General features: G+C 34.7%; 1 protein-coding gene across 7 annotated transcripts in view; it reads right to left on the bottom strand.

Annotated features, from left to right (window-relative positions):
- The window catches only part of LOC124357879 (cAMP-specific 3',5'-cyclic phosphodiesterase), an 809,095-nt gene that overhangs the window by 258,617 nt on the left and 523,711 nt on the right, over positions 1-26,767 (bottom strand). The window contains exon 1 of one of the 7 annotated variants that reach the window (XM_046810015.1): positions 25,807-26,192. The exons of the other annotated variants lie outside the window; for them this stretch is intronic. Coding sequence (XP_046665971.1) covers positions 25,807-25,955 — 149 coding nt within the window. The 5' untranslated portion in view covers positions 25,956-26,192. Of the gene's footprint in view, positions 1-25,806; positions 26,193-26,767 lie in introns of those variants that run through there. 7 annotated transcript variants of the gene reach the window in all.

Genomic DNA, 26,767 nt, shown 5'->3' with positions numbered 1-26,767 from the left:
CAATTCTTTGTTTAAAGTTTATTTTTGACGATGGAAGGATTGCGAAGGAAACAGGATTTTTCCGGACATTTGCCATCGTACAGTGAAACAAAATATCAGTAACACCACGTTCTACATTAGGTAGGTGGTTCATTGACGCATGCAGACGTACTGTGACCTGTATTCTGTAGTTCATTTTTAATAATTTAGTGATAATTAGTGTTTAGTTTTTTTTATTAAGTGCATGTTTTAGCGTTAGTGAAGTTGACACACAACATGGTGGTTGTGATACCTGGCTTAGGTGAGTCACAACGCTCTGGTATGATTTGTTTACTTTAACCTAGTTTGTAATTATGTTTTAGGTTAGTTATTTACCTGAAGAAGAGATCAGATTGCAGATCTCGAAACTTAGTGTTATTTTTGTTGCACTGAACGATGGCGAATGTCTGGAAAAATCCTGTTTCCTTATAGCCCAAGTATCAGAATTCTGTAAACGGGAGTGTATAGTACTAACTGGGGGAACAAACAAATATATTTTCAAAACAGGGGTGCTCGCCCCCATTCCCCCCAAAATTTTGAAATGGCAACTAATACCTTGTGACAACTCAAATTGAAGCTCATAAAAAAGCTTTATTTTGGTAAAAACAAATTGAAATCGGCCAATCCGTTTGGTGTCAGCAGCCAATAATGTAATTTCTTACACAATAATTATCAGTCTGCAAACTACTGTACTACTGCTAATAACAACAAAACTACTATACTATTTGAATTGGTAGCAGTTGTTGTTAAAGCAAAAAATAACCTATTCTCAAATTCTTGCCTAAACTTTCTAAAAGTTTCTCTGGTTAAGCGTCTGCACTCAGCAGTGATCCTGTTTTTCAAGTCTTGGACACCAGTGGGATGTGTTTTAAAAACCATTATAATCTGTGTAACTATGTTAATATGGAGCTTTTATAGCTCCAATGGAACTACAACAGCTGACTAAGAACAGACAGGTGATTGCAGACGTTATCTGACCTAGTACCTTGTCTCTGATTGGTCGGAGATACGCTATGTTTTGGACGGGAAATGTCCCGGTCCGTCTACAAAAATAGGTTGGTACTGCGGCTGGTAGCATCCCCTACTGCCGACCGGTTGGTACTGCTGCTGGTAGCATCCCCTACTGCCGACAGGTTGGTACTGCGGCTGGTAGCATCCCCTACTGCCGACAGGTTGGTACTGCGGCTGGTAGCATCCCCTACTGCCGACCGGTTGGTACTGCGGCTGGTAGCATCCCCTACTGCCGACCGGTTGGTACTGCGGCTGGTAGCATCCCCTACTGCCGACCGGTTGGTACTGCGGCTGGTAGCATCCCCTACTGCCGACAGGTTGGTACTGCGGCTGGTAGCATCCCCTACTGCCGACCGGTTGGTACTGCGGCTGGTAGCATCCCCTACTGCCGACCGGTTGGTACTGCGGCTGGTAGCATCCCCTACTGCCGACCGGTTGGTACTGCGGCTGGTAGCATCCCCTACTGCCGACCGGTTGGTACTGCGGCTGGTAGCATCCCCTACTGCCGACCGGTTTTTCCCTTGAGCTTCTCTCTCGTGCTGATAGTCTGACCTCTTTATCGTTGTATGTACTTTGGTTTACCCCATTTTTAATTGTGTTTACTCGTTTGGTGAAAGGAAGCCTCGTTTAGTTGCGTTGTAATAGGGGGGGATTCTCGTTTCAACCCACCCTTGTGTACTTTTTGCTGTTTACCCTGTTGGACTGGTATAGTAGCAAGACCTATAATTGTTCCGAGGCAGTTCCGGACGAAACAGTGTTGTGTTGTATTACCGGAGGCCAAAGCCGTCATTACCGCCAATCACACAGTATGTATTCGTCTTATTTTCACTATCCACAAACCCAATTTCATAATCATCCAATCCAGCCCTCTTTGTTCAATATTTACAAAGTTTTAATCAACGTATATTTGCTCCTAAGGAGGGTCTTTATACTGCCTTGTAATGCTTGTATATTGTTTGCACGTACATCTGAGCCTAAAATCATTTATTAATTTACCTATACGATAATAACTTCCTGTAAAAGGCTTCGTTGTGATAAATAATTCGTTGTGACGATTTCTACGCAGGCCTGCGGAGTTGTCACAACCCGAAAGACATGTGTGGCTGATTCATCAGAATAGGATCTTACGCCTTGGAAATGTAGCTGCCCCTCATTTGGACTTTTTGCAGCAAATCTCAACGCATTATATAAAAACATAAAATTGTTTTCATTTGTAACCACGTGAGGGTAGTTCTGTATAATCTTACAAAATATACAATGACAGAGCATAAAATGATATACTTAAGAATATTTAAAATCAAATTGAATTCAAGGCAATCTTGAGTTTGGGTTTTTAAAACCTGTGTCAAAAGTAAACACTTCTTCCTCTTTATTTGCCGTAGATTTCTTGGAGATATACAATTTTAAAGATTGATTAGCACACATTTAATCGCCTTTTATTTCCTTAGTTCTTATTTTTAATGCCACTGTTTAGTAGTTTTATTCATTTATTGGTTAACTATTAAAACGATATTCAAACCCTATTTCAAGAATAATTGACAAATGGTTTAATGTGTGTCAATCATGTATTTGCAATGAATAATCTATCATGAAGACTGACAATGTTTTGTATTCTGACAACGTTCTTGTAGGGTAAACATAAGGTTGTGTCAAGAAACACCAGGCAGCAGCACTGTTAGTCACTGCGCGTGTTTTTACCAAGTGAGAGGAGCTGCGCGCACAACCTGGCGGGAGAACACCGAACTTGTTGTACCTAAGCTTGAACAGATCTCTACTAGAGCGCACACCTAGCAGTGCGATCAATACAGGAAATGTAACAGCTGAGCTGCTGTAGTACTACACAGTAGAAAAACGTAACCCCATAGTATCAGGCGGAGTTTTATTTCTAGCCAGCAACTTTTTTATTAATAATATTATTTTATAAAATACGAATTTATATATAAAGTTTCTAAAAATTTTATACACATTTACAACACTTTTTGTGTACACTGTTTTTATTTTACAATAAGGAATTTAGATGCAATATTCTTCCTTTTACAGTATAAGCTTGTTATATGTATAATAACGCTGTAAATTAATTGTATTAATTGGATGATAAATATACCTTTAGAAATCGGTCAAATGTCACCTCTAAGACAAGGTATAGTGTTAGGCAAGATAAATGTATTGGGTGCGGTTCAATCATGCATGAATTAGCATTAGTTCAGTAAATTCAGTCATCCATGTTAATTGACCATTACTTTAAATTGTACTTACATTTTCGAAACCAGTAAGTTACTAACAATATTATTTTTCCACGCTTGCTACTACACCATTCACAAAACCTCTGTATCGATAGCACAAATAATAAGAATTATTTACAATTTTTTACTTTTAAAACTGAAATATTTCTTTTAAATACCCCTGTCACAGTTACTTTCTGCGGTATTTATCTGAGGATATTATAAAGTCTATATCACCACAGCAACATTTTCATTATCTGTAGAGGTTTTTCTTTGCTCATATCGCTTCATGTTCATATTCTTCAGTGCTAAGTACACTTCAAACTCACCTTACATTTATGAAATTTCTACTTTGTCGGTGGTTATGTTCAAAATTTTGATTGCCAACATGTTTTTTACTAAGAATTTTAATATTCTCCCTGTAACACTTGAAAACCAAATTACATCGACCCAAAGACAACTAAATTGAGCTAAGCCATCCATCCAAATTAAATTACGGAAATGGTAACGATTAGTTTATGAGTTACCGTAAGAAAAAGGTTTTAAATTATTATTAAAGCAGGCTTTAAAACTGCTTATAAAAATTTCAAATTTGTATATTAGTTCAAGTTTATTGGACACTTTTATTACAAAACATTACTACCCTTCTTTCAGTAATTACTAACCATAAGCAGTTACTACCGTAAATAAATTATTTAAATGAGTAATTTCGTTAAGCGTAAAGTGATGAAGTAATATACAATAAACAAAGTGGTACTGTTTATATTTATATCGTGAATTAGTTTTAATTTATATCGATTGCTGGTTGTTGAATGTAACAAATTCTACCCATTTCTGCTAAACCCACTGCCCCGTATGCAGTTGGTGGAGAGGTGGCTGTAAAGCAAGTAATTGCAACACAGGTTAAGTAAGGGTCAATAAAACTACCAGACTTCCACCGCAAGCCACCGTGTATTGATGCACAGTAGTTGCATCAAATCAGTAATCATTGACTACTTCGGTTAATGGATGTCGGCATGGTTTAACGAACCGAACCAATGGATCGTAACCAATGGAACGTAAAAACTAATGGAATACGTTGACATACGGCTGACATAATATTACAGAAAATGGTCTTGCTTCACCAGTTCTGGTACTAACAATAAGCCGTTTTAACGGAACCCAGGTGAAAAATGCTTGTCGAGAGTTGCATGATCTACAATGATAGTCACCAGATATAAACTGGGGTAATGGGATGAAAAGACACCATTGACTTGTCTAAGGATAACAATTGATATTCTAGTACAGTGAGTTCCTTCTAGTAGATGTTTAGTTTCATTACAGTAAACAAAGCACAATTGTCACAATAGATTGACAGTATAAATATAAATTTATTACTACTTCCGGGTCTTTTATAAAAACTTAAACTCAATAATGTAAAACATAAAAAGTGCGTAATAGCAATTCTGAAAAGATTTTAGTGTAATGCAAATTTTACATTACTAACGTTTTTATTGACCGTACTATATTTAGTCAGTAAATAAAACACATTTATATTTGACTATCTACACCAATTTAATTCTTTTAATCACAACATGTTCTTTACTACGTTTTGTCTCATACCTGAGTTATACGTCTGTATAAGCAAAGATTTAAAAATCTCCAGTGGTACAGGAAAAAAGTTCAACAGTTGGAGTTTCCCAGAGTGTTTACCTTGGACCTTTGTTGTTACGAGGTATTTATAACATGTCTGATCTGGAGAACGTTTTGTTTCCTCCATGGATGTGACTATGATTACTATTTGATACTGTTATCCATGTTTAGAAGCAGACTGCAAACATCAGTCATGCTTTGTCAAATGAATAGAGGAAGTTAGATAAAGATGTACTTAAAGAAAGTATGCTTAAATATACTGATTTAAATCTGAGAGTTCCCAGTATAGACATATAACTGGGCGATTATCTTACTTTCCAAAGCGTTCCTCCTTTGTCTCTCAGTTAAGTGGTTGGAATTTCATGTGTTGAAATAGATTACGAGAATTTTCCATTAATAGAAATTGTTTACCATCAGGTACTTTGTAGATGAAAAGTGTTCAAACTCTTAATTTGTATTTACCAGACAAGACAAGGTCGGATATTATTGAAGTTTTAATTCTTGTGATATGTTACAGTCTTCCTGCTTTTAGAAATACTCCAACCAAAAACAGAACACTTTTAGTGAAGTTACAGAATAAATCTGTTGGATGTCTGTAGAGTTGATTCATATGTCCCTTTTAATATGACAAACCTTTATGAACAGGAGAATTCAGTCTGTCACATTTGTCCATTATGTACTTTAACCAGAAATGCTTGGTCGGATCCATACAGTGTCGTATGAGAACAGGATGCAGATTATTAAATCTTAGAACACTTAAAACACAGTTCAAGACATAATAATAGACTATTTAGATAAGCTGACAACCACAAATACTTGTAGTCAACAGCTATTTTGCAGCATATGTTCGTTTTATGGACACAAGTTATTTTGTAAAACAGAAATGTTGTAACTCATTCAAAACTAAAACCATTGGTAATTTATTTAGCCTAATGCACCTACTTCACGTTAATAAAACCTTATACGACGTGAATGTGACGTCATACGTGAGTCATAACGTATCACATGAATGGATTATGCAGTATGAAGAGTACATTTTAGAGATGATAAGATAAAGGAGTAATATGTCACATGAAAAAAACTAGAGAAAACTCTGAAAATATCAAGAGTTATGTTATAACAGAAAATACTTAAAGACTAAGATATAAAGTCAGTGTGAGCAAACAGATGAGGCAGAGGCACCATGATGATGAAAACAATGTGATGTAATCTAACTCTCCTTTACCATCAACTACATATTTCAACAAATAAACGTATTAAAATATGATGAACTGACAGAAATGGTAAGATCATTTCAATGTTATCTTTGCTGCTGTACTTAACTTATGAGCTATTACCGTAGAAGATAATAGTCCTCGCTTGTATCATATGTGTGTCTGTTCGTCTGTCCGCACGGTATGTTGTGACCAATACTGTATACATTCTGTCTTTATCGTAGGACGGTCTTTGGTTACTGCTCTTTAATATACCTTTAATTTACCTGAAGGTATAACAAATATACTTGATCACACATGGGCATTGCTCAGTATACGGATCGCAATCTAAGTATTACCTTATCGCAGTGATAACTCTAAGTGGGGGAAGGGTTAGGGAGCTTAAGCCCTTTTCGGGTGTAAACATTATAGACTACTTGACTGAAACGTTAAATAACCGCACTTAAAAGAAACAGTTGTGTCGAGTTTTAATGCGTTCTTCTTCAGTTTTAGAGTGTTCAGTAGCGTTTATGGATGCTATTGTAAATAAGTATGATTTAAAATTCCAAGATTAGTCTTAGATGTTTGATATTGTGGATTACAAAATATATTTGTTCAATTGAAGCATGAACGTGTTGTAATGAAGGTGCTTATATACAAATATTTCATCAGACATACTACACGTTGAAAATGTTGTCATACCCCAGTTTTCGACTGACGGATAATTTAAAAAAATGCAGTATATAGAAAAAATTCTAAATTAATCAATTGAAATTTAATTGTAAGAAAACAAATGTTTATTGAGTTTATTTACATCAATTTTCTCATCATTAAATTATTTACAATTTATGTTCATGGATTTTATGCACTTGATGTCCATTTAATGAAATTTTAGCGCATCAAACGTATTTTACATTAAAGTTTTTTGTCGTTTTAAGCAACCTATTTCACAAACGTTATAATGGTTTTAGTCCAGTTTCATTTAATCCTCGGATTGGAAATGTAGGCGAAATATTTCGCTAGCCTTATCTCGTTAATGAAGCATTTCCAGACATATGTTTATAAGAACTTTTTGTCATGTTTTTAAGCCTAAAATCACCTGATAAAATGTTTTCCTTCCACCTAGACCACCCTGTATATTGTTAAATCAGCTAAATTAGATTGATAAAAAAAAATAAAACGATAAATTGAAAGTTTCGCGTTTGTTATTTGATTGAGTTTAGTAAATTCTTTACTAAGTCAGTAATAAAACCCGGAGAGGATAATGGAATGCTCGCAGTCTCTCTGAAATAGCTCAACGACAATAGATTTATCCTTCAAGCATCTTCTATTGGAAAAGGTCAGCCATGAAAAGATTCTGAACTCAGTTTGAGAAGTGTTAAAATATTCAAGGAGTTTTATAATTTGCAGTAATTTTATTAATCTAATTATAGATTCGTTGTCCGGAGTGCTGACTGTAGCTCCACCTTTAGAATAACCGTTAACCAATTTTTGTATAGCATTTGCAGTTTATCTTTCATTGAATAGAACCATTATTTGAAAATATTATTCCATTCATAAACATGAAAAGTGAAGAAGCTACTATGAAATTTAGATCACAGATATTATAAAACATACAAAGTCTTGCTAGAAATGTATTAGTAAATTATCCATGGGGCTATTTCTACTTTTGAGTTTTAAATATGTGTCGAAAAAATTATCCCTTACATAGCCTTGTGTTGCAAAAACTAAATAAGATGTTAGGATTCATTGTAAGCCTATCTTTAATCATGCAGTAATGAGCAATAATTCCTCTATGGTTTTAATATAGTGAATCCCACCAACAGGGAATTAGACGTCATTGATCATACACGTGGCATCTTAAGATACAATACTAAGAATACATCGGGAATTCCCATCTTCGAATAAGTGAAAGACGTAACATACTATTAAACTCTTGAATACTACATTGTTCAATATAATTCCTTGTAAAGCCTGAACCCAGAGCCTGCGTCATTCAAATCAATTCCCCTGAAACTAATATTGGCCATTCAATTACATTCAACTCTGTACTGTATAATATTCTGTATTCAACTGTACTCGTATAACATTCCTGCAGCATGACTGTAGGTTATTTGAACCCAATTGGGTTCTGGTACTTATTAAATTGTAATCTTATGTATGTACTTCGAAATAACACTCCTTTTCTAATTGTAAATTTGATTTCATATTTCCATAAGGTATATCACTATTAGGTTCACAATCTTATTTATTTATTAAAAAAGTAATGAGTAGGTCTACGAGTAGTTTCAGTTTGGCTCTGCTATTACTTACTAAATTGCGATTACAGAGCAGAAGTAAAATATTCTCCTGATAGTTCAGAAAGAGTTTTGATTATCTTTTAGGATAATGAATTTATAGGCCAGGTGTAATCCTTTATCATAGGAAGAGTTCAATTATTAAGTGAGAAGATAAAATAAATATTATAAATTATTAACATCAGCACTTATTTGTAACCATGCTGGGAATGAGGAAAGCACGGAAGAATCAAGCAAGCAAAGAAACAGGCTGGTTTATAATCTTATGTTGTGATTATTTAACAGTGAGCTCAGTGCTAATGGCGTAGTGTAGCGGGTATGGCGGTTATCGCAAGATAACCGAATCAAGCAACGTCGACCGTGGCTACTGCTTGGATGGATGACCGCTGAGCGACCCTGTCCTTGCAAGCGGTTCCTGCCCTGCCCGGCCATTGGTTACACCACCATTAGGTAGCCAAGTCACCTCCTAATGTCACTTCTTATCCCTAACTTCGCTTGGTAAAATAAGACAATCTTTGAATTTTTTAAGTACCAAACATTTGCACTGGATTGGTTAATATGGCTGGGAACTCGGATTACGATTAACAGTATTACAGCAACAGCAGCGCATCGGTGATCTAAACTCCCATTAGAATACTGAGTGCAGGTTATCTTCGCAAACACGTCCGTTTTTCACGTCCGAATCAACTGACCTTCTTCAAAAGTACGCCAAACGTCATGGGAACAATCTGTCACATGAGAAAACAAAGCCAGGATTGTTTCAAGTTCACTAAATGGAAACACAGAAGGTTCACTGGAACAACTGTTAGAAGCAATCCAAGGTCCAGTCCTAGTACTACAATTATTGGCATAAAGTATCACCAGGAGCTCTTATTGACTGGTTCTGAATGTCTCTAACTGTCTGTAATAGTCATGGGCATGAGTTTGTTGTAAGTCACCCAAAAATTAAGATATTCTAGGAATAGTACCGGTTCCTCTAATGACGAATTGAATTATGTCCGATGAAATAAGGAATTGCTCTCTGAACTCGAAGGTTGTGATGGTGTACTAAAGAAGCAGTATTTACGTAATTGACTTTCAAATTGTAAACATGACAACTTTCTGTTAAAAAAATACCGGTAAGAGTTGTGCGAATATTGCAAAGAATAAAATCATACAGAATTACTAAACAATTTAAAATTGTTTCACATTTTGTAGTATTGTCATATTAAAAGTAGCAATATGTGTTAACAATTCTTAACATTTCGTGATTTATCTCATACAAATAAATATAATATTCCAATCAAACGTAACGTATCATAGCTAAAAACAAATAATATAATACCAAATTACAATAAAGTAAAATAAGTAAAACAAAATAAAACCAATAATTAGTTTCAAGAACATGTTTTTATAGATTAATAGAATATTTGAAAAATGAAGAAGAAATTAAATTATCGGAGAAAAATTAAATGTTGGCCATGGGTGTTGTAAGACAGTTTATACTATTTACACTTCTAAATTATTTTATTAATTTATTGTATTGTTATTGGCTGAGTGATCTAGCCACTCAATGGGCTGGAAACTTTTCATTTCTGTCTGCATGAATATTCGAACGGTATTTAAAGCACGATATTTGATGTACATGTTGAGCTCATCTCCCAGTTCACCTTTTCTTAGTGCAGCGTTTGGAATCAAACCTTCCCACTTTAGCTACGTTATGCGTAGAACATTATCCTTAGTATTCACATATTATAATGACAGCAATAATATTTGCTTGAAATTCTATACTTTACATGATTTATCTATCACATGCAGATAAATATAATTTTCCAAATAAAGTAATATTAGCCATAGGATAAAACATGTAAAGTAAATAATAAAAATATTATAAAATTTTAAAATAAAAATATATAGGCAGGAAAATTATGAAAGAGGAAAAGTGTGAAAAACTCCATACAGTAAAATAATTTTGAATCAAAAATGTTTTTATTAATAACAGGAATATTTTAAAAAACGAAGGAGAACCTAAATTATTAAGTAAACCGCGTATAATTAAAATTAACATGAATGTTGTAAGAAAGTTTATAGTAGGCATTACAAATATAAATTTTGATATTTATTGTGATATTAGAGGCCGAGCGTTGGCCGAATCTTATCAATCGAAAGACTGGACAAATTTTATTTCGGTCTGTCTTCCTAATTATATCGAGAATATACTGATCCATAGACTTGAAGTTTTGCACAAGCCTTCTGATCTATGTAAGTAAAATAAAGTTTTATTACGGTGCGCGTCTCTCCATGGGATTCGGCTGAGCGTCAGCGAACGTTTTTTTACATTGATCTTATTGGTAACCGTGATTGCAACTAGAAACTCACACAATATCTAAATTTGTAAATAAACTGAGTACAATAATAACATTTTATCAAATGATGTAGCATAATGAAATAATCAGTAATTTAAAGTTTTGCATGCAACCTTAGTGAAGCCTTTTACGCAACACATGGTGTGGCCTACTCCTACTTATTTATTCAGGCAAATTAACCTGTTTCTTTATTATAGTATCGAGACCTCGGCTCTGTGATTTCCATGTCATGAATATGGGCAGAGAACGGAAATAATACGTTGCTACGTGCATTACTAGGGCCTGAAGGATGTTGCGCAATGAATAGATTATAAGCAGTGTATCAACTGAACCTTTTAACAATACCTTATCAAACGTAATATTTTAAAGGCTAACATTAATTAAATAAGGAAGTTCGTGAACCGTTGGGTGTACAAATATGAAAGCTATTAAATCAAACTTGGTTGGAATGGTGGTGGTGGGGGGGGGCTCTAATTAATTACCGGGTGAATATTGAGTGCCACAGAGGAATGTTGTGAAGTGGTCACAAACGACTGTGGCCCCTCTGTCTCCGCGACACGACACGGGGGTGGAGCGACTGTTTATAGCCGTTTGCTAGATTACCCAGCACCGCACCTCGGCTCTAATGAAACGTTTTTGTTCATAAACCCCAGTAATTGTGTGCAATACCTCCCCCACCTCGCCATTCCTACCCGTTACTACATTATACTCATTCTTCTTACTTCCGTTCTGCAATTTTGTCTGTTGAATTTGTTATTGTTCTACGCTCGGCAAAGGGTAAGAGAATTCGACACTGCTTAAGTTCGACACGTCCTAATTACGTAATTAGCGTTCTAGCTGTCATAACGTGTAACGAGTGGCCACCAACATCATTGTACAATTATCGTTAGCATTAACAGATAACGTCATGGGGTCACGTAAATTAGCTCGCGTTTCTGTCTAACTTTTGGTAATTTACCTATCTTCTGAACGATGTATTTGATCACACATACTGACCGTACTCTAGCATCGGTATATTATGTTCCAAACATATTCAAGGTAATTGGCCGAAAAGGATTAAATAAAAAAAATAATTCTTTAACAATCTGAACGCTGTAAAATAATTTTAATGTTAAGTAATTGGAACCTCCAAACTGGCCAAGTGCCATGGAGGCCCTAAATGTTCTTTTCTACTATATACAAACTCAGTATATTTACAAGTTTTTATAATAGTTAAATATGTAAGGGGACTGAAAGAAGTTGCATTAAGTAACTTTTTAAGTTACATTATGTTATTATTTAAATCTAAATACAAGTCTTCATTTAGTTCTTTTAGTCAGCCTTGGGAAGTGTAATATTACATTGTTTGTGATTCTTAATTTGATGTTTGTTTTGTAGCAGCATGAGAAAATAAATACATCTACACATTTTATATCTTTGGCGAAGTAAGAGAAATGCAGTTCAAGAACTTTTTATGAGACTTGCATACTTTTTATAAGATCACCCGAAACATACAAGTGATGTATAGTTCCCCATTAATAAAGTAAGGGGTAATTACCTCACACATGTGATATGAATTTTTTCTATTACTTATTAACAAAATAATTCTATACATCCATTCCTCAGTGCATATTCTAAGCTGCCACAGTAACAGATCAAAATCTCTATTAACTTATACAATTAAAAAAAGTTTATTCTGAAACATTTACAATGCGTTTTATAGAATTCCGAGCGTTGAGAAATGGACTTCGATGAGTATAATCCAATGTAAAACGCAACATTTAATACACGCTGTTGAAGGTCATGTTACACTTTTAACTACGGATATTTTAAATTATGAAAGATATTCAGCAATTTTAATTTTGTAAAATATTCTTTAAAATCCAAGGAAGATTTATATAAAAGGCCTAAAAAGTAACCAGGAATCAGGAAAAATTGAAATATTTACGTTTCATAATCCAAATTTACTGACAGTTATCAAAGTTATCAAAAAAGCTTGATCGGTTGTGATGCGGAATGCAAATATTATAGTTAGAATCTAACTTTCACTCCATAATACAACAGTCTAATGCGTTGTAAATTCTATTCAAACACTGATATAAAACCGATGTTAATAGCAAAGCTGTGTGTGTGTGTGTGTGTGTGTGTGTGTGTGTGTGTGTGTGTGTGTGTGTGTGTGTGTGTGTGTGTGTTTTCACTTAAGTTACTCGAAACTAGTGGGCTTCCTTTTACTTTCTGATGTTATTTTAACAGTGGATCAAGGGAAAAAAGAGAAATGAACACTAACATACCTCAACGATACATTCTTTCATAGACTACAGTCCGAAAATCAAGACTTATATAACGCAAAACTTTATAAACGATGATTTTGAAACGTTACATGAACTATAGTAAAGAGGAATAATTAGATAAGGGTTTCCCATAGACCGTAATATGCTTACTAGTTCTTCGCATGTATGTATGTTGTGTTCATCGGGACATCAAGGCAAACTCAACTATCGCACCTGAAATATAGCTCGAAAGTAAAACTAGAACAGGAAGTAGATGCTTTTGGCAGAAGTATATTTCAGAGAACTACATACGTATACAGTTTTTGATCGGGACAATAAGGTAAACTGTAATTTAATGTAAACAAGAAAAACTCAACTATCGCATCGGAAATCTCTTAGACCCGAGTACATGACTAGGATTAGAAGTAAACCGAAATAGGCTCTCGAAACCTATGTATTTTGCCTTGATCGTGAAATAAGGACAACTCAGATATGTCGTTGAAAGTATTGTGTAATTAATAGGAATCATAAATACTTTTATATGTGCAAAGCATATATTAGAGTCAGATTAAACTAAGGTTCTCTTAAGCATGAATAAGTTGTATATGGACTTGAAAGCCGTGGGTAACCGCTGGTTAAATAATAAATATGTTATGTCAGAATAGTAAATAAATATGATAGCTCATTATTATTTTTATATACACCAGTAGCTTACTTCAAAAATATACCTTATACAAAGCCATATTTCAATGGCGTAGTTTGGTTTTATTGATTAAACAAATCATCATGCAAAGAGTATCACAAAAACTAACTCACAAAGTTTTCACTTGGACCATTTATTAGGGAATTAATATTTTAAAAAGTAAACCAAAGAAACCAATAAACAATTATTCCGAAGCCGTGATTGCTGAAACTCCATTATTGTGTACTTCACAGCTTCCGTAGGCTATTCACTGGTATATTTAATTGTCTCTTTTATTGTAGTTATAAATATTTAGTAACGAGGTGCATTTATGATAAAAACGTAATTTATATGGTTAATCATTGTTGGATGAAATTATTCCAAAATTCGAGTACCCAAAAATAATAAGCTTGGTAAACTGTGATACTCATGTAAACCCAACATTGACCGTATGGGTGGCATCCCACTAAGGTAAAACTATAATCATATGATTGTACTTAGCTATTTATAAGAGTTTAATTTAGTACAATATGACGTAGCTATGGTGATGATGGATGACGTCAATGTGAATGTTGAATTTCGTTCCAGTCCACCTTCTACTTAGTGCAGTGTATGGAATCTAACGCTGCCACAGACTTCACTCCTGGAATCTGGAGTCATGTTCGTTTGAGGAGATCCAAAAAAGTCGGTGACGAAGAAGCTCAAAATGAACTTCTTATATCGTTTCTACATCAGAGACACCTAAACTAAATTTTTTTAATTATCAGGTGCACATTTGATGATACAGCGAGAAAACTTCTTCAGCTAGATTTTACTATATTTTGTAGTTATTACTTTACTTGAAAATGATTTATTATAAATTTATTTTATTAAATAGTACTAGGTATATACACGGGGAATCTGATAATTCTGATACGCTCTGATAGTTTCACAGAATCCAAGTCACAAGTTAATGTAAGAGCTGTCCTAGGCTATATCTCAATTTTAATCTATTATCTTTGTCTTTTATTATTACATTTATTTGTTTTTGTTATAATATATCTAAAACCCGGTTACATTTCTGTTACTAACAATAAAATATGCAATTATAAACGTAGTTATGTAATGGAAATAGACAGATATTTCATTTCAAATTTCCGAGTCAAACGTCACGTCGTATTGTTGCAAAGACAATGTACTTGCACCTGGCCAGCCGAGCTTAGAACAATGCTATTACAGGTACGTAAAACTACGAGTACGCCATATGTTCATAAGTATGAAATATATGAAAAACTTAATGATGGAAAAATATACCAGACAAGAATTTGTACGTGTTCATAGAATAAAAAGCTAATGTTAGTTTGGATACATTCGAATTTTGGTGGTCATATTGAAACTACCATTATGGATTTGGTTTCATTTGGTTGGCAGAGTCAACTATCATATAATTTTTAGTCGTGTCTAAGTGTATTGGTTCAAACAATTTTTGAATATTTAAACCCATTAAGTTTATGTTCAGAAGGATAAAATTTTTATATGTGGTTCTTAATATCCAGAGTTGAACTGCTTCTGTAATTGACGTAATTTGTCTATGGAACAACTGGTTACGCAATTCAGCCAATAAAAACTAAGCAATTACTGTAAACTCACAAAACACATCCGTAAAATCTTAAACCAAAGTCCGGGTTAGTAGATTGAAAATTGCTGCTTAAATTCAAAAGACCTTAAACTAAAATAATTTGTTAATTTATAAGTACATATTATAAACTAACGGCCAATATTATCATAGTTGCACTTTTTCATATATTCCACATAAGGAGGCACTGTAGTATCATGCCATTAATATGACTTCAAGCGTATTACTGTACATTTCAGTACTTAAATTGTTACTTCTTACTTTAAACTAATATGCATTTTTGTGTAAATCACACGTTAGCTTCAAATATTAAATTACAGCACAAGGAGGGTATTTATATTCGAAGACATTGATTGAATACGTAAACTTTGACCATCGTATTATTCACTCAGAAAGGAAAAAGGGGGTTCAAACCCTACCGGATTGGTTGTAAAATCTGTAGATACACTGTACAAATACTATTATCAAGGATAAAATTCAGACTGTTCCCTCAAACCCGAGCATCCTTCAACAGAAACCCGCGAAAATTACCGAATATAATAGGTTTATCACTTGTAGGCGGCCATTCAAAACAAACGGAGCCAATTAAAATAATTAGGAGGAACAAAGGATGAAAGGACGGTTGATCATTAAAAGAGGACTGTAATTACTCAGGCTCAAGCGGTGTCCGAGGATGAAAGGATGAATGACTCCGCTCTCTGTGAGCACAGCACACTTGTGTCCTCGCGATAACCAACGCTAGTTATCTCTCTTCACACATAACTGAGATGTACCCATTAGTGTGCTGTACGGTATTGTACGTAGTCATAATGTGACAACCACGTCTCGTTAAGTCAACTTCACAGTTATCCATACATTTCTATAAAAACGATATTTCTGTTTACTTTGAATAAGAGGTATCTCCAGCTCAACTGCAGTGAAAACCGTATGATGTTGAATGATAAGTGTGCTTCTACAGGGTAAATAAAAAGTCTGGACCCTCTCCCTCTATTTTTTCTAAAGTTTATATAAGGAGATATCCTTTGTATGTTGGTGCAATGTGGAAAGAAAGTTAAATTTTATGATTTTTTAACATTTTTTGCATCCCCCCAAAACGCGGGATTTAAAAAAAAATTTCAAATGTAAACCCCTCTCAAGTGACCCCTCATTTCGAAGAGTATAAACAAACTTAAAGAATAATGAAAATCAGAGATCGCTATCTCTTTCCCATCCAAAACAATAGGTCGTCAAACATTTTAAGAAGTCTTTATACATACATTCTTTTGTAGTGAACCATAGTTCGAACCGGAATAAACCCAATCACTAACTGCAAATACACTTTTTATGAGTGTACTATATAATCCATTGGGTTCTTCGTCCATTACATGCCTAATTGATTCAGAGCATAAGACCAATAAATCGGTTTCCACGCAGACATCAACTTTATACAAGAAAATTAATGTAAGTGTAGAGACTTCATTAACCTATTATTTTGGATGGGAGAGAGATAGCGATCTGTAATTTTCATTATTTTTTAAGTTTCTTCATTCTGTTCAAAATGAGGGGTGACTTGAGGGTTTAAATTCGAAATTTCTAGTTACCTCCAAAATCCCGCATTTTTTGGAGGACACAAAATATGTTTAATATCACCAAATGAAACTTAATTTCCACATTGCAGCACTACCCAAAGAATATCTCCTAATAAAAACTTAGAGAAAAAAATACAGGGGGAGATCCTGACTTTTGATTTAAACTTTAGAATTTTTAGTTAGTAAGTTGAGAACCACTTTGTGTAAGAACACACAGCTGTGTTTCTCCTCAACTATATAGAGTTTTTCTCTAAAATAAAGTTGACCCTTATCTGCACAAGTTTTGCTGATGGTTAAAACTTCAGGGATGGAAATGGTCCAAAACAGCAAATAATAATTTCGTCCAGTGGTCAGATCTTTACCTTGGAAAACTTTAAACCCAACCGTTGGACTTAAAAATAGTTAAGTCAGCGTTAGTTAACATGATAAATAATCTGAAAATTATTTAATCAGCCAACTTTAATAATCTATAATTTATTCGCTGGCGGTGTTATGAGTGTTATTACTTATTTGATTAATTCTTAAAGCGTGGGAAACAAAGAAGTTTATCCTCAGCAAAAGTTTATTATTTGGAATTTTTAACCCTTTCGCTACCATCCAATTCGAGCTACAAAGAAACTAGCACGACTGATGATCAACTATCTCGAGGGAAATTTCTCTTTCAATTTGACGTAAAACGTTAGTGAAATATAGCAATAAGAATTAATAGTTGCAGCCCTCGACCCACGAACTGCGATGTATTGCAGCACACACATTATTCATACCTTAATATGACTGTTACTGCTGCTGAGTTGAAAGGTACTTTGTTTGCAGGAGTAAAAGCAGATTCAGCTCTTTCTTAATACTGATACTTAGTATCATGCGATCTGTTTCATTGTAGCTGCGAGACTACCATCACCGTGAGATTAGTGCGATTACTATTGCTACGAGACTATTATTAATTTGAGATTACAATTACTGTGCAGTAACAGCCTAGTATTATAAGGAAAAAATAACATTACAACAGTTTTTTTTAGTTATTCGTTTTCTCATTATAATTGATACTGTAGTTATAACATAAATTAATGAATGACGAATCTAAACAAAAACCACTGAACTTTTGTACCCACGACTGAATGGAAAGGAACTGCTAAGAGTTATAAACATTACGATGAGATATACCTTAGAGTATGGGACAGCAAATTTTGAAAGTCAAAAGTTTAACATTTTCTATTGAGCTCGAGAGCCACATAGTCAGGAAATGAACAATTAAATCATTCTTTAAGAAAATTAAAAAATATTAATTTAATAGAACAGAATTACAAATTCAAATATTAAACACAGTATTATTGGGACTAATATGTTCTACACTATGAATTAAAGTTGTTCTTTCCTTAACAAATAATCAATACACTGAGTTAAAATTGTAGTTGTATGAGGTTAAATCGATAAAAACCATTTCGGTAATTTGAAAATGATTATTTTGGAGCATTACTACAATTTTTCGTCAAGTGGAGGCTGCAAAAAACCTTCCTTACTTTGACAACCTCTGCCTTAGGGCGTATTGTCTGAAATGAGTAATGTTTACTAATCAATTACTACTCCTAACGCAGACAAAATTAAACATAAAAAATTTCACACAGGTACATCTGTTTTAGCAAAATATTCGCAGTACAAGTACAACTGTACTTTATTGCGTAAAACATTGTTAACTACAAATGTATGATAAGTACATATATAGTGTCACTTGAAACAGGGGTTTATCTAATCGTTTCTGAAGAGGCATAAAAGAGGCTCCCTGTCTGTTATCATCTGTAGTTCGTAGTTTAAATATCAAGCATTATATATAAAGCTTTGGACAGGATTGTCTAAATGAAAACTATAATATTCATACCTGACTCGGAATGAATTAGTTCAGTTTTGACTGTTTTGGTTTTATTTACTAAACGAATCAATGTCATCATAGTACAGAGTAAAATATTAATTTCGATTACCTTTTAAATGAGAGTCATAATTAAACTGTAAAATTTTTTGACAAAGATAAGACTCTTTTAAAGTTTAGGCTATAAGTCTTGTTATATTGTTGACATTATTTAAAAACCTGTTTATCTTAAAAATGTAAATAGGTACTATAAAGATTCAAAATCTTGGCGAACGTTGCTCATTAAGTGGCATAAAAACCTGATATCCGTAACGTAGCGACATAATTGTTCCAGACCCACACACATCACGAGAACCTGGCCCTGGAACCTTTCGTTCTCACTTGTGTTGATACGGTAGTTACCTTAGAAACTTGATAGTATTGAGTCTGATTATTGAACATATTAAATTGGTTGTTTCTAAACAAGTACAACACTTCTTACTTACTTGAACAGTAGCCTACGCTTTGAATTCAAAAAAATGTTGTTGTAGTATTCATAATTCTTAAATAGCGAGCGCTCGGATCCATGTATAATAATCGTCTCATTACATAAGGCTTACCCTTCTTATTACAATCCGGCATTTATTTCAATGAACTATCATTAATGGTTCCTAACCTTGGTGCTGACATACCAGGACTCATTCCACTGCAGTCCCATTACATGAAGTCTAATCCTAGTACCGATATACCGGGACTCAATCCCCTGCAGTCTTATCCATGGAGTCTAATCCTAGTACTGACATACTGTGACCCATTCCCCTGCAGTCTCATTCCATGGAACCTAATCCTAGTACTGACATACCAGGACTCATTCCACTGCAGTCCCATTACATGAAGTCTAATCCTAGTACCGATATACCGGGACTCAATCCCCTGCAGTCTTATCCATGGAGTCTAATCCTAGTACTGACATACTGTGACCCATTCCCCTGCAGTCTCATTCCATGGAACCTAATCCTAGTACTGACATACCAGGACTCATTACACTGCAGGCTCATTACATGAAGTCTAATCCTAGCACTGTCATACCAGAACTCATTACACTGCAGTCTCATTACATGAAGTCTAATCCTAGCACTGTCATACCAGGACTCATTACACTGCAGTCTCATTCCATGAAACCTAATCCTAGTACTGTCATACCAGGACTCATTACACTGCAGTCTCATTCCATGGAACCTAATCCTAGTACTGACATACCAGGACTCATTACACTGCAGTCTCATTCCATGGAACCTAATCCTAGTACTGTCATACCAGGACTCATTACACTGCAGTCTCATACCATGGAATCTAATCCTAGTACTGACATACCAGGACTCATTACACTGCAGTATCATTCCATGGAACATAATCCTAGTACTGTCATACCAGGACTCATTACACTGCAGTCTCATTCCATGGAACCTAATCCTAGTACTGACATACCAGGACTCATTACACTGCAGTCTCATTCCATGGAACCTAATCCTAGTACTGTCATACCAGGACTCATTACACTGCAGTCTCATTCCATGGAACCTAATACTAGTACTGACATACCAGGACTCATTACACTGCAGTCTAATTACATGAAGTCTAATCCCAGCACTGTCATACCAGAACTCATTACACTGCAGTCTCATTACATGAAGTCTAATCCTAGCACTGTCATACCAGAACTCATTACACTGCAGGCTCATTACATGAAGTCTAATCCCAGTACTGACATACTCATTCCCATGAAGTCTCATTCCATAGAGCCTAGTCCTAGTACTCATAACATACCGAAACTCATTAGCTTCCCGCTGAATATTTGGCTAACAACGACTCAGAAAAAGACCTGTTATTCCTTACCGAGAGAGCTACATACATTCATCACACGCGGTAAAAAAAACTTGATTGACAAAAGCAGTAATTGCACCTGTCGCAATAAACAAAGGGCACGTATTAATGCTGTTTCAAACCCCGCTTTGTGTGGCATATGAGTTCACAGTGAATCGGTGAGCCTTAGGTTTCCAAATCAAAGTTGGAGATAACAAATCGACACGAGAGGGGAAGGCATGTACAATGAGTATCGACTTCTACTTTACATCTTGTTTACCGTTTTGGTCGGTAGGGTCCAAATGTTTGCGTATTCATAACAAAAAACGCATTCAGATTCAAGGACGGAATATCTTCAATTTTTTCTTCCCATTATGTTTATGTAAGTTTCGTAATTTTGTAATAGGACATAGTTTAAGAATTATTTTAAATGTATACAAGGAAATATTGTATTTTTAAGAGTTTTTACTCTTTACCACCGTTTTTAATTTAACCATTCGAAACTCAATAGACTGTGTTTTTGTACATTTTTAAATTTTGTGTTAATATGTTTTCATGTTCGTTTACCTAAGGGGAGTAATACAAACATTTTTACCATCGAACTATCCCCTAAATGAATCCATTATAATGTTGGTATTTCATATTTTCATATACTAGTTTGTTACTGTGATAATTTATTCTAAGATTTTAAGTAATTTCATTTGTCACCTTTTAAAATAATAAGACTTACTGAAAGTTACTGAGTTTTGAACATTTTGCCTGTACCATATAAAGAAATAGACGGTGATATGGTACGAAGTTTAGTACTTAAAAACTTTGCAATCATTGAAATTAAACCAAAACATATTAGAAGACAATGCTCCCTAAGTTCCTGATTAATTAATATAGAAAGATGTCGGTAGACCAGCGTCAGGTAACTGAACCAAAGTTCAGTTCCATTGTATGTAGTTTAGTGTTGCAGTTAATGGGGCAGGATACGAGTGAGGACATAAACAGTAACCCTCCGGATAGAACGCCCGATTATTTTGCTGTTTACTCGTGGATAAGAGTACTAGATTGCGAATGTAGAGTTCAGTTCTAATTAACCTTCCGCTTAGTGCAGATTCTGACATTCAACATTGGCATAGAAACAACCATTCCCACCATAAGCACGATACGTGTAGTACTAGGTTGCTCCACATGTTTGCACTATGACTTAAGCAGGCGTTCTTTATAATCAAGAAACTAGTACGAGCGATTTGTGTATCACTGAACGCATCAAATTCACTAAATAGTATTGTCAAGGTACTCTACTCTTTTGTTCTTGCTGAATTTATTCAGAAGGATGTGAACTCCGGATTCAATGAGTCAAGTCTGAGAGATTGCAGATTACAGATGCTGTACTAAGGGAAGAGTGAAATGGAGCTAAACTCAAAATTCACACATACAAAATACATGTGCGCCTCCGTAAGACAAGCCCTTACAAGGGCGGACTATGCAATGTCTGAGGGAACATTACAGAGCGCTGTTACAAATTAAAACACGACGCAACGAGTCTTAATTTTGTTCATCAGTCTTTTCTAATGACCACCTGTACCCAGCTCTAAGTAGAACACGTTTTATTAATGGTTTTCCTGAGGAAAATAATAATTAAAGGTTTTGAAGAAGGCTCTAAGTGTTTTTAACTCAAACTTGATTGTTAAATATGTATCTGTATTTTATAACAGTAAAAAAACCAAAAGTTACTTTTGGATTATGATTATTGTAAATAATATTTATTTGATTTCTTCATAATCATCTTAGAGTTCTAAATGAGTTGATTTATTACATTATAGACATTTTCATTAATATATTTAATTTTCTATGTAATATATTCACATTTAAACACTAAACAATGCAGCTAGCTTGTACTGTTTAACTTGCCTGCAAGCAATTATCTTAATCAAATTTACAATGTAACATAGTTAATTCACATTTTACACAGGTAATTGTAAAATACTCACAACAGTACGCACAGTGTTACTGACACCATCCTCTCGCAAAGTCACCATTCGACTTTGTATTTTAACAAATGCAATTTTAACGTGTAACAAAATGTTTAATTTGCCATGGAACTACATTTATTCGCGTACAGTTTTAAATAATGCCTGATTCTGAGAACCAGCTACTCTATACAAAGCTAAAGTGGTTATTTGGGTGAGTACAATACTTTATCAGCGGTCCTACCAGACTGAGATAAGATGATAAGATACTCCAAGGTCTTATCTTATACCTTATCATATTCGATGAGGATTAAGCATGTTTTATCGCTAAGAAAAATACTCTTAATAAATACATCTAAATACGTCTCCAGTGCCGTAACCAAGGAAAAGTTTAGGGGGGTTACTACCACTCTCCCTCCGACGTGTCCAATATAGGTTTCCCGACTTAAGGGATAGAATTATCAGACAAGAGTGGCTTATAGAAGTGAAAAGGTAACTCATCAGTTAAATTGGGTTTGATTATATTAGTATATAATACCAGTTTAACCCACAATTTCCTACTAATATAAAGGTATGACAAATAGGCCTGCTTCCTTACTTGCCTTTAATCCTCGTACTAGCAATGCTCAAGAGGTAAATATGATAACCCCATTGGTACCTATTATCCCAGCAAGCGAATGGTTTGACTAATGGGGTTAGTATTTAAAACTGATACAATATTCTACATCCTTTATTCTTACATTTCTGTTAGTTGTCCTTATCGTTATTAAGATATAAGATCTCTTAAATAGGTAATTATCTAAAATAAACTTCTTGATACACACCTTTTACGATATTTCTTTGTCCATCCCCCATATCTTTATTCCACAGCACATTTGTCAAACAGAAAATTCTTAAAAATAAAATTAACTTCAACTTAAAGACAGGCTACGTTAGAAAGTATAACGCATAAATAAGAAACATCTATAACAGATTGGTGTGTATAAATGCGATATCTCCAAACAGTAAATTGAACTTGGACTTTCTGTGGGGGAAGGTGAGGCGTACCGACTCAGCTATCGGGTTCAATCAGACTGGTATTTAAATTTTTGACTTAGCACATGAACAACGTGTTTTACAAAACATGCTGAACTGTAAAATGTTTTATGTTGTGCAAAATATTGTAGCTCGTGGCGCAAAATACACTGCTAGAGGCGTTATCTATTGTATAACAGATAATATATTATCAGGCAAACACAATCCGGACACTCTGCACAAGTGACGTGCGCGACTCGCTTTACGGCCTCTTTCGTTATCAGGACTGATAAGCCTGAACTTTCGTCTCATAAATAAGGACGTAAGTGTGGAGCGTGTAGCAGTACGAATATACTTACTTAAATTGCATGTTATACAACATCTTGTGTTTACACTAAGTAGAAGGTAGGTGCACGCCAACAAGGAAGGTGTTGTATAACAGGTTTCGTTGATGTTGTTCGCAACATTTCAAACCTAAAATTTCATTGTTGAGATGTCCAACGGAGAGATACAGAGCAGACAATCATATACAAAATGAAATTTTACATCCTTCCTGGTAGATAAAAGAGAAATTATGTCAGCCTTCTGAGTGAGTATGTAAACTTTCAATAAGGCTTAGCCAAATTCCATGGTTAAATATGCACCATCATAGAATTCATTATGTCTATGTAGAATAAAGTTTCATACAAACTCTAAAGCCTTCGGATGAAATTTTCTCCGAATCTTGAGACGTGATACTTTAAAATTACTGTCCATTAAGTTATATTTCTTAGCAATATTCAAATAAAAAGTTCTGTTTAGCTAGAGAAGGTGCTAAAACCACAATATTTTCAATGGCTTTTAACATTGATTTTCCACTCTATTATTTTTCTTTACAATAATGTCTATGAAAAAATGTCACTTGGTAAAATGTCATTTTACTGTACTCAGCGTTTTTACATGAATTTGTTCTGCTTTTTTTAAGACATGATGGTTACCCATAAGACCAATGCAACAAGAACCCACACCACCTGTTTACGTTATCCCAGACAATATAACTGGTAACTCAAATCATTAAGTTTCGATATTTGCTAACTGTCCGTCAAATACATGCTCCAACCATTATCGAATTCAGTGTTGCCGGTACAAAACTCTTTAGTCTATACTCCAGTTCGTTTTCGTTGAAATATCCGGAAATGAACATTTTCAGCCTCTCCAGTGACAAGCGACACTAACGTTCAGAAATAGATTCAGTGAGTCATAGACGACAAATCCGTGCCATGACGGATACAGCCAGAGGTGAATGCCTGCAGGTCAAACACTGACGGACGCACGAATGACGTTGTGCCGGGCATGTAAACACAGAAGTCATGTTAGTAAATCACCGCTAATAACGTTCGTTACAGAGTGCGAAGCAACGCCACCGACTTCAGGAACTCGTGAGTGCGGAGTCGTCAACTAAAAATAACTCCTACATTAACTGTCCTTAGTTTCTAACCGAGTCATGGTGACGCAATTTTCTTTGTATTTTATCATGCCGTGATAAATATGAAATGAATAAAATATTGTTGGTTTATGTGTTCTAGAAATATTTCGAAGATAAACTTGTGAACTAACTGTGTTGAAAAATCTAGATAACATTCATTCTTAACCCTAACATTGCAAACTGAAATGTTTGAGCACACAGGGATATGAAATTATCGACCATTAGCGTTTAGGTAAATTGACAAATTTGACTGTTTCAGTATAACAGTTTCTTCAAAACAAAATCAACAGATCAAAAATCGATATTGGCAATTCAAGATTCACTACTTTATTTCAAGCCACGGTTACTTACAATGAGTTATTCCAAAAACGGATGGCTTTCAACTATATCATACAAGCAAATTGTTACAAATTTAAGCTGTTTGAGTATAAAAGTCTGTATAAACTATCGATCAATCTTGATAACATTGACAATTCGAGATTATTACGTTGTTTGAACACAGATGGAGTAGTTGTTCAGTTTACAATAACAAGCTTGTGTTCGATATCAATTATACCTAATTTTAAACTATTGGCAGTTTGAGTATAAAATTCATGAAAAAAATGTTGAAACCCATCTTGAACATTGGGAATTCAAGACTATTATTGTATATGCCATCAATATTTTTCATAGGATGGAGTAAAGAAAGAAATATAAAACTTTCGACCAATATCGTATGTGGTAATATTTTAAAAATTCGTTGTTTGAGTGGAATGCTCTTGAAAATAAACCGACCAATAGTCATAATACCTGTAAATCGTCACAACTACGTTTGACACCAAAGTTACTCACAAGATGGAGTAGTTGTTCCAGAAGTAAGAGACCTCGGCTCCGGCTGACACGGGGAGTGGGGAGTCGCACTCTGACCGGTGCCGTAGACGGATGGCCATTGGACCGGAGTTCCGCTTCTTGAGACGTCGACTCAGCAGCGAGGAGTTCATTGTTGTGTATTAACGGCACTAGACACTTCACCACACTATCGCTGATAACACAATACACTGAGATATCTTCTCAGTCTTCCCGCACTTTATACGTGGTTATTCAAATTTTAGTTGTGCATTCCGATTATATCATACACGAGTTCCAAGTTATTTACCAACTTTGTAATGAAGACAGCTTATAGGAAATGTTTCACATGTTTTATTCATGATCTGAGATACATCAGATTAGTTTCTCACACTGAAATCTGAAATGAGTTTGGGTTCTAATTGAAATTATGATAAGTTTAATATTATGTACCGAAGTTTCCTTAGCTAAACACACTGTGTCACAGAAACTTTCAAAGATTTAGAATTTGACCAAAAATGAAATAAAACTTGTGAATATAACGACTAGTTTTCTTCTATAAGCGCTCATGTTTCAAATATCTCTGAATCGCCCAAATGGTTGCGTTGAACACAAAACACTTTCGCACCTACACTTTGGAATCGATTCATTTTAAAATAAATATACAACAGTATGTTGAACGTTTAAATTCAGAACCTGAAATCCAGACCAACCAGGCATAACACGATGTTTGAACGAAGCAGTGGTTAACCAAACAACCAACAATGGTGCATTCAATATGGTGGTCAACTGGAATGGAGAACGGAACATATAAACTCCCAATGCCTTGCGGCAGAGCAAATAAAGGCTACAGGTTTTTGAAAAGGCCACAAATCGGCAGAAAACTCTGAAAGTTTTATTATAGATATTACGTTTTGCTAGAGTTGCACTCAAAATGCTCATGCATGTTTGTAAAACGTTACAATAT

Source organism: Homalodisca vitripennis, chromosome 1 (genome assembly GCF_021130785.1).
Source record: "Homalodisca vitripennis isolate AUS2020 chromosome 1, UT_GWSS_2.1, whole genome shotgun sequence".
Taxonomy (NCBI): domain Eukaryota; kingdom Metazoa; phylum Arthropoda; class Insecta; order Hemiptera; family Cicadellidae; genus Homalodisca; species Homalodisca vitripennis.
This window is presented reverse-complemented; position numbering and strand designations above follow the sequence as displayed.